The 10,546-nt window shown below is 37.3% G+C and overlaps 1 protein-coding gene across 1 annotated transcript in view; it reads right to left on the bottom strand.

Moving 5' to 3' along the window:
* Positions 1–2,298: 2,298 nt before the first annotated feature.
* LOC108577707 (3-oxo-5-beta-steroid 4-dehydrogenase-like) overlaps positions 2,299–10,546 on the bottom strand; it is a 14,752-nt gene continuing 6,504 nt past the window's right edge. The window contains 3 exon segments of the mRNA XM_017940898.1: positions 2,299–2,393; positions 3,122–3,413; positions 9,856–10,002. Of these exon segments, the coding sequence (XP_017796387.1) occupies positions 2,299–2,393; positions 3,122–3,413; positions 9,856–10,002 (534 nt within the window).

Here is a 10,546-nt window from a genome sequence, read left to right on the forward strand (position 1 = left end):
AAACGCGTCAGAGTCGTTAGTGATATGACGTAGAGTAAAGACGTGTAGATAAACGTAATGTACAGTAAGCCAGTAAAAAAAGTCAGGGGTGAAATGGAAGGAAAAAAATGATGAATATACATTGTGAATGTATCTATATTTATTATATAGTAATATAAAAAAGGAAAAAATATTCTTAGGTACAGAAAAAATAAAGTTACTGTAACTCAGGCTGCAAAACAGCTCACAGCTAAAATCGTACGGTACGGTATTCCCCAAGGGGAATCCCCAAAAACAAATGAAAAATTTCAAATTCACATTGTTTTAGCGAGATTATATTGTTTTAGTCAGTTACTAAGCATTGCGTAACATTTTAAGTTGGAATTCCAAAATAAAAAGCGAAAAAGTATTAAAAATGAAACAGACAACGGTAGAAGAGCGGCATATTGTCTTAAGAAATTTTGAAAGTGACAAAAGCTATCGTGAAATTGCAAAAACTATTAACGGAAGTGTTAGTACTATCCGGTATATTGTTAAACGCTATCAGGAAGAAAATAGAATAACAAACAAAACAAAAACAGCTCAAAATAAAAAATTCAAGACTCATGGTGAAAGATGGATAGTAAGGAATATTATAGAAAATCCAAGACTTAGTTCTCCTAAACTTGCAACTGAGGTGGAAAAATATCTGGACAAGACTGTTAATCCGGAAACAGTAAGACGAGTTTTACAGAACCATACTTTTGATGGTCGAAACAAACCACTTATTAGCGATAAAAATAAGAGAAAAAGGTTTGATTTCGCAAGAGAATACTTAAATAAAGACTTAAATTTTTGGAAACATGTTCTCTTTGCTGACGAATGCAAATTTAATGTTTCCCATTCAGATGGAAAAATTATGCCAGCAAATCCAACGTAGCAATAATACAAAGAATACCATCAGGAATTTTAAGAATGATTACAGATGCTCCTTGGTATGTAACAAACCAAACCTTGCACGAGGACCTATATATTCCATTCGTCAAGGAAGTAATACAGAAAAACAGCACACACATTATGAAAAAGTAGAAAATCACAGCATCACTTCATTACATCCATTACTGAAACAGTATAGCGAAAGAAGAAGACTGAAGCGACAATGGCCAGCAGATCTAATTGATGGTTAAGGAGGACTGGTCAATGGATAAGTTCTCATTACGCTGTAGGAGGTGATGAAAACAGTACCCAAGTCAGCATATTAGCTCATACAAATGTATTTTGATTGCTAATAAAATAAAATTAGAAAAAAGAAGATGGCAAAATTACAGTGTTGGCATTGCCCAAATGAAGAATTTAAAATAAACAATTTGAACTCTGCTGTTAAACATGGAGGTGCATCAGTAATGGTCTGGAGGTGCATGTCTCTTGCTAGAGTATGTAATTTGAAGTTTATTGAAGGTAATGTGGATAAGCACGACTATTTTAATATTTTGAAAGAAAATTTAAAAAATAGTGCCGAAAAATTAGGAATTGTGAACTGTTTTAAATTCTATAGTGATAATGATCCGAAACATACGTCGCATATGGTCAAAATGTGGCAATTATACAATTGTCCAAAAGTAATTAATACACCTCCTCAGTAATCTGACCTAAATGTGATAGAACATACATATTTGGAATGAATTGGACATTAAAATCCGAAAACATACCATTACAAATAAAAATGATTTAAAAAAAGGTTTAATGGAGGAATGGCACAAAGTTGACCCCAATTTTACCGAAAAATTGGTAAAATCAATGCCAAAAAGATTGCGAGCTGTTGAATGTAATCGAGGGAACCCAACCAAGTATTAATTTTTAGTTTAAACAAAGTTTATAATCATTTTCTACACATGTACGATTTTAGCTGTGAGCTGTTTTCCAGTCTGAGTTATAGTAAATTTATTTTTCTTTTCTTATGTAATAAATATAGATACATTTACAATATATATTCATCATTTTTTCTTCCATTTCATCCCTGACAATTTTTTATAACTAGACAATATTAATACTAATAAATCACTTTCTCGTTGTGATCAGTCACAATACCCACAATATTGTAAAATATGTATGTACATATGTATTAGGATTTAAGCATTAAAATATAAACGTTAGAATACTGCGTAGGATACAAAATAAGCGGTAGGATATAAACTTAATATACAGGGTGAGTCATTTAACTGTGCCACCTAAATATATTCGTAAACTATTTGTTGTATCAAAAAAATTTCACAAACGAAAGTTGTTTGGTATCAAGCGGAGCATACATTGTAATAACTAAGTTTTTGTTAGTCCGCTCTTTTATCGAGATATGAAGGTAATCTTGAATTTTTGTATCATGATGTGTAATCTTTGACCTTGTGGTTCGAAAGAGTACTGAATGATGAGTAAAAAATCTATAAGGTATATGTGATTAAAAACTAATAATAAGCGAAATATAGATGTCGGTCGGTTGTACGACAATACTATTTGCGACCAGAGCAGTCAGTTTCAAGATGCTTTTGTCGAAATCAGAGTTGCTTTTTCTCACTGAAAATAATTTATTTAAAATATATATCGTTAACAAATATACGGAAGAGGAAACGTCATACAGTAGACAAGATAACATTCGACGAATTTCATCACAGTTTGTCAGCTATGAGAAAATGACAATTTATTTTATCAGTACATATACGGTTTTGTACGGGTTTTCGCTATATCTTACATATTTGCATATGTTTCATACATGTATGCATACTTTATTAACATAAATGGCATATGCTTGTTACATATTTTACGTGCAAAAATATCCGAAATCTATTTTATAGACTTCGAGAGACTTTGTCTAAAACCCTCATCTTTACACCTTACGGGAGATTGGCATATTAGTGAATTTTCCTTTATATTTGTTTATATAAAATTAATAGTGTACACATTTTACTTAAATATTGATAATAAATATATTTTACTTAAGATAAGAACCACAAGATTGTTATACAAATACTTTGTACCACTATTTCCTATTATAATCGGAAGCTGCATTACAGTGTAGAAAACTCGAACCATATGGAATCATACAATGTTTAAAAAGGAAACTCAACATGTTGCTGAATTCCTTTAAAGAAACTAAAGTCACAAATCCTACCAGCTTCACCAAGGTCCAGGTTTGTCAGTTTCTTCATATCTTCTGATTTAAGTTCCCAATTGAATAATTGTATATTCTCTTGAATTCTCTGAGGATTCGTACTTTTTGAGATAACGATGATTTTATTTTGCACAATATATCGTAGTAAAATTTATGCCGATGATTTTCCGTATTCCTTTGCTATTTTACATACGACATCATTTTGTAGCATATCTGGAATCTCTTCTGTTTTATTCAGTAATTTAACAAGCCCCCGCGAGCCAAGCGGCGAATAAGCCGTCATAGATATGTTCTTTTCTTTACAATATTTTACCTGAAAAATGTTATTTTAAATGTAAAACAACTAATATGTTAAGACATGTAAGAGAATTCGAGGGCGCCGTCGAGGCGGGCATTCGGGCGGTCGGCCCGGATGTTTAGAGTAATAGGATTAGGCGATATCGGGCCCGAGGACTACGACGCCACGAGCATCGGCAACCAACCCTCGAGGCCCTTGGCGACACACATTTGGTGGTAACAGCGGGAAAAAAGGGCTTTTCTAGTCGGAAGGCCAGTCTTGGTTAGAAAGTCGTACGATGACGATCTAAGCAAGCTAACCCACGCAACGGTTAATACATCCATTTCCATGAAATGGAAAGAATTACAAGGGGCTTGAAACGACAGATATTAAAATGACGTTGGTTCGCTCGTCGATGGCAATTTTTTCAAAATTTTTTGTACACGTCATCTAGTAAACTAATCCTTCTAACTTCTAAAAAAAAAACTGAAGTCATTTGGTTCAATTTCAGAAAAGTTATATTGTTCTAAAAGTGGCCGGAAATTAATGACCGCAACTGTATGTAAAAGTCAATGTAACAATTGACTTCCTTTCGCTCGTTATCTTCTCAGTGACGCAAAGTAAAGCAGATTTTTTATTAAAAACAATATATAATACACTATTAACTTATAAATAAAACTATGCGATATTATATATTTATATAAAATTTATAATAAGCATAAGTGGTAGGAGAGAAATGTAAACGGTTTCTGTAATTTTCCTTGTGAAGTTCGAAATGCGTTGTTACGAGTTACGCTTGTGTCCTCACACGGAGCGTAATATTGGTTTGGGTTTGTGGATCGGTCAAAACGTTCACCGTATGAGGTTGACAACAAATCCGACAGGATTGGAACCTTCGGCGCATGTGGTTACTACGCCGTTCTCCTAAGGATGGTAACGTTTGGAGTTTCAACGTATACGTTGACGACAAGGGGTTGGTGGACCGGTCAGACCGTTCACCGAATGAGGGTGATACGTTGTTGACAACAAATCCGAAAGGATTGGAACCTTCGACGCATGTGGCTACTACGCCGTTCTCCGAAGGATGGACAAGGTGGAGGTTCAACGTGTATGGTTAACACGTCGTTGACAAGGCTTGTGATGGACCGGTCAGAACATTCAACGTATGTGGTTAATGCGTTGTACTCCAACAAGTCCGATAGGATTGGAACCTTCGACGCATGTGGTTACTACGCCGTTCTCCGAAGGATGGACAAGGTGGAGGTTCAACGTGTATGGTTAACACGTCGTTGACAAGGCTTGTGATGGACCGGTCAGAACATTCAACGTATGTGGTTAATGCGTTGTACTCCAACAAGTCCGATAGGATTGGAACCTTCGACGCATGTGGTTACTACGCCGTTCTCCGAAGGATGGACAAGGTGGAGGTTCAACGTGTATGGTTAACACGTCGTTGACAAGGCTTGTGATGGACCGGTCAGAACATTCAACGTATGTGGTTAATGCGTTGTACTCCAACAAGTCCGATAGGATTGGAACCTTCGACGCATGTGGTTACTACGCCGTTCTCCGAAGGATGGACAAGGTGGAGGTTCAACGTGTATGGTTAACACGTCGTTGACAAGGCTTGTGATGGACCGGTCAGAACATTCAACGTATGTGGTTAATGCGTTGTACTCCAACAAGTCCGATAGGATTGGAACCTTCGACGCATGTGGTTACTACGCCGTTCTCCGAAGGATGGACAAGGTGGAGGTTCAACGTGTATGGTTAACACGTCGTTGACAAGGCTTGTGATGGACCGGTCAGAACATTCAACGTATGTGGTTAATGCGTTGTACTCCAACAAGTCCGATAGGATTGGAACCTTCGACGCATGTGGTTACTACGCCGTTCTCCGAAGGATGGACAAGGTGGAGGTTCAACGTGTATGGTTAACACGTCGTTGACAAGGCTTGTGATGGACCGGTCAGAACATTCAACGTATGTGGTTAATGCGTTGTACTCCAACAAGTCCGATAGGATTGGAACCTTCGACGCATGTGGTTACTACGCCGTTCTCCGAAGGATGGACAAGGTGGAGGTTCAACGTGTATGGTTAACACGTCGTTGACAAGGCTTGTGATGGACCGGTCAGAACATTCAACGTATGTGGTTAATGCGTTGTACTCCAACAAGTCCGATAGGATTGGAACCTTCGACGCATGTGGTTACTACGCCGTTCTCCGAAGGATGGACAAGGTGGAGGTTCAACGTGTATGGTTAACACGTCGTTGACAAGGCTTGTGATGGACCGGTCAGAACATTCAACGTATGTGGTTAATGCGTTGTACTCCAACAAGTCCGATAGGATTGGAACCTTCGACGCATGTGGTTACTACGCCGTTCTCCGAAGGATGGACAAGGTGGAGGTTCAACGTGTATGGTTAACACGTCGTTGACAAGGCTTGTGATGGACCGGTCAGAACATTCAACGTATGTGGTTAATGCGTTGTACTCCAACAAGTCCGATAGGATTGGAACCTTCGACGCATGTGGTTACTACGCCGTTCTCCGAAGGATGGACAAGGTGGAGGTTCAACGTGTATGGTTAACACGTCGTTGACAAGGCTTGTGATGGACCGGTCAGAACATTCAACGTATGTGGTTAATGCGTTGTACTCCAACAAGTCCGATAGGATTGGAACCTTCGACGCATGTGGTTACTACGCCGTTCTCCGAAGGATGGACAAGGTGGAGGTTCAACGTGTATGGTTAACACGTCGTTGACAAGGCTTGTGATGGACCGGTCAGAACATATACGTAACAGCGTCAAAATGACGGATCCCGTAAACCTAGTGCTCAAGAGATGAATTTCAAGCATTCTTATTTATTAGATTATAATTCACCGTAATCACTGAGAACGCCTGTAATCAAGAATTAATGAACTGACAGAAAATTATGCCGACAACAATTGCCGATAACCGTTTGAGCATGTCGCGCTCCTCGTATTCGATATCGAAAAGTGCCACCGTATCGGGTCACGAAGTGTAAATTTTATTCTATTTCTTATAATCTATCTCTTTAAAAAAAAAAATTGAACAAAAATCCTGTACATAACTAATTTTGCCTTTGTTTCGTGTTATTTCCAAACACTCGTATTCAATGAAAATGTCCAAAATAAAATTTTTTGAATTTTTCGACATCGAATGAAAAAAAGTACGATCGCGCCGCTTGGCATTTTTTGGTCAGATTTCTGTAATAACGCGCGGTACTCAAACGGTTAAACAGACAACACCAAGTGGGAAAAAATTGGGAAAGGGGTAGAATAGGTGCTAAACGTACTGATACAGTGATCAAATAATCACACTATCCGACAACAGGTACTGTTAAGGATTTAAACGAGCTCGCGACCGTTGCGAGAGCCGTTTCATGTTTATGTTCGGGTCGCAGAGCGTGAACGTAAACCATTTTTTTTTGGCATACCACCGCACAGTGGTCCAAATGGGCCTTCTAGTTGGACAAAATTATTTGCGCCTTACCTATGAAACTGAATGATGTAGTTCGACTAAATATACGTTTATTTAATATAACTCTAATGTAGAGAAATGAAATTGGGATGAACAGGTGAGGGAAATTAAATTCTATTCAATGTTATACTATATGTTTATTAGGTGGAAGTAATAACGCAAGTACTTCTGGTGACATTTCTTTATTTCTAGTCGGTGGTAATGGCCTCAGACTAGAAATAAGGGGCTCTGATGAAATTGTGGGTATTCAGCATGGTAAGTGAGAGGTAAATAGTGAATAAGGAGCATCAGAGGTCTTTTTGGCCTCTGTTCATTTGTCTAGTGTAAACAATGCCCCTTCAATTTGCAGTCTTTTGGTAATGTTCAAACATGAACAATAGGTTACTTTTCCAACCAGACAACGATTTCAAGCCAACGACTTAGTTTAGCTAAATAGCCGATACTCGCGTCAATCGGTGATCCAAGCTTTAGGTATATGTCATCTGTGTCTGTCGTTCTTAGCATTTTTTATTGGTCGTTTTTGTGTTATATATTCAATCTGTGATGGATTCTAATATAATCTGCAAGTACAAGGATTTTAAAACTACAGTTACTCATTTGTTTGGTCATACACAGAAATATACTGAGAAAGTCTACAATGTTTCTACTTTGACGGTCTCTTAAAAACAAAAGTCCGACTTGTCCCACCTTGGGGCTTGTTGGGATTTCTTCACACAAGTGCAGAAAGTCTAAAAAAATTATTCCTATTTGCAGCTTTGGAACTGAGGCATTTTTTAATAAGTTAATGCAGGAAGGGGAACTAACAAGGGAACTTCGGTAACGCAAAAATTCCGATTTTTTTGAAACTTTGTGGGTTTGTAGGGGACCTCAAGAGAAGTATCGGACAATTTTTTTTTTGGTCAACTTTTCGTGAAATAGCACCACTGTGCGACGTCTTTTCTTTCGACGAGAGAAAAAAATCTCCGGTGTCTGAAACCGTGTCCCCACTCCGTACGATCTAGCTGATTGGCTTTGCCAATATTTGTGGTATATACAGTGACTGTCACTTAAAATCATACACCTAGCAATTCGGCCGTTTTTTTTTCAATAAAACGTGAAAATTGTACTAAATGATTAAAACCTATACGCAGGCATATAGTTTAATGCTTCTTTATTTATAGCAAAACTATAATAAAACGTTTAGTAATACTTTGTAAATTACATAAAATTTGTCATTACATGTGAAACTTAGCTGTCAGTGAAAATCGTACAGAAAGAATTAGATACATTTTTACAATAATATGTAACATAAATAACTTATATTAATATTTTCTAAGGTAACCAAATGCATTATCAACACATTTTAGTCGTCGAGGAACTGATTTTACCAAATACATACATAGGCATAAATTTAATTTAATTTACTGACTATTACTAGAAAGTTTGTTATATTTTTTTTCTACATTAAATGAAGAAGCATTAAACTACATGCCTGTATATGAGTTTTAATCTCTTAATAGTACAATTTTCATGTTTTATTGAAAAAAATCAGCCGAACCGCTAGGTGTACGATTTTAAGTGACAGTCACTATACGTCCCCATTTCATCGTCAATGCAACAGAATGTTCAAATGTTCAACGAAGGACACTGCTATTTTTACTAATACATCATGTCTCTTATTTCTATCTTTATAATTTTTATTTTGACAGTTTCACAAGTTGGGTCGATCGCGGTACATACAATCTATTGTAGGAATAGGGTTTTATTAAGGTGTCTATTCCGGTAGTTACAGAGATAACACGACGAGTAAGACTAGTTCGTAGCGCCTACACAGGCCTTATCGTATCGTATCGTGGCTTCTTGCAGACTTCTTCTAGACTCACTCCAAACTGACCGACTGACAGACTCTTTCCGAACTGATTTTCGGCTGCTTTCCGACTGTTCCCGCGTGTCGCGGGCACGCGCTTTTATCCTCGCCCAGTCCGAACGTTCCAGACATTTTTTCTAAACCCGGCACGTCCGGGCTAGGGTTTCTGCCTGCCTGGTCGCGTTACGTTAGAATATTCCTGAAGCTAATGCTCACATAGACACACACACTTAAGTCTACCGGCACGTGCCGATCAGCCGGTAAATATATCGAGAAGATTCGATTATCCGTGTTCGCGATTTCTTTTATCATGCCTGCTTCCCACACTATTAATTTTAAAACTTTCATTCGATCACTCTCTCTCTCCGTCATGTTCCCGTACGTTGATCGCACCCGATAACTCAATAAAATCTGACTGTGCTGTTGAATATGCATCTCCATAAACGTATCTTTTCTACGTACAATTTCAACGAAACACTGCTGGTTTCGATACGATTTCTTTTAACGTTTACCGACATCAGTCGGTAACTCGATCGGCTTTTCAAGCCATGCGGCACAAGCCGAAACGCTGCGTTTCCACTTGGTTGACATTGCCGAACGACTTTACCGATTGTCAAATGTCGAAGCAACGAGGACGCGGCTAGACACACACCTCGACCCTCGGAATCCCCGAAACAGTCAGTCGTGTTTGTTTTGTCATCGAACATACTTCGTATACCAGCAACCGTTTCCAAATCTAATTGTTGCAGTAAATCGGTGTTCGAAAACTCAATTCGTGGCATTTTTCCATCATCGCGGAGTCACCACGCTATTTCACCAGCTACCAAACAGGTACATATTTGTCGTTATTTATAAAACAGAAAGAAAATTTTTTAACGGGAAATTGTAACAGGAGAAACAGTAACTATGGAGATTGAAAAAGATACAAAATAGGTAAATTCTGAACAATGTGCAAATCGCAAAAACACAACGAAGTGTTCATGTGAGAAAGGCTTCTTTGTACATAGGACAGAATAAAACTGGTGTGCTATACTATAATCTTCTCCAGCATGGCCAAACGATAACATTAAATATAGCATGTATATTTCTTAGTATGTATTACCTTTGTGACGACGAAGATTTCAGATCGTTTAATTTTTCCAGAATCAAACCATTTTTTAAGAACTTTACCAATTATCCCTTCATTTTCGTACACTGGTGCTGCGTCAATATGTCTATATCCTGCTTCCAAAACGACATTTAATGCACCCTATAGTTCCTCTTCACTTGCCTTAAACATTAAAATTCACATTTTCATTTGCATGGAAATTGGTTAATTTATTCAAAATTGAACATTGAAACTTTCTACAGTTATATGCAGTTTTACAACTTTTTTATCTGAGCTCGTAATGAAAATTTAAAAAATACGTGTTGTAGATTTATATCAATTGTACAAATGCTGAAAATTTCATCTAAATCGGTTAATGTTGGTATGAATGAAAATTTCATCGAAATCAAATTAATAATTGTGAAAATCGCATTATTCCACGACACCTACATATAACTGTAATAAATCTGAATATTCTTTCTTACATCTTTCGATGTCTGTCGCTTGTTTCTCCATCAACCGATTTCGATGAAATTTTCAGCATGTGTATAATTGACATAGATCTACAAAACGTATGTTTGAACTTTCATTACTAGCCCAGATAAAAACGTTGTAAACAGTGACCGTTACATTTTTATTCGCGATTCCCACAAGTTGCAATTTTTTAAAACTTTTTTGACACGTCATCTAGTATACTAATCCTTCT

This window comes from Habropoda laboriosa, unplaced genomic scaffold (genome assembly GCF_001263275.1).
Source record: "Habropoda laboriosa isolate 0110345459 unplaced genomic scaffold, ASM126327v1 scaffold874, whole genome shotgun sequence".
Classification (NCBI taxonomy): Eukaryota; Metazoa; Arthropoda; class Insecta; order Hymenoptera; family Apidae; genus Habropoda; species Habropoda laboriosa.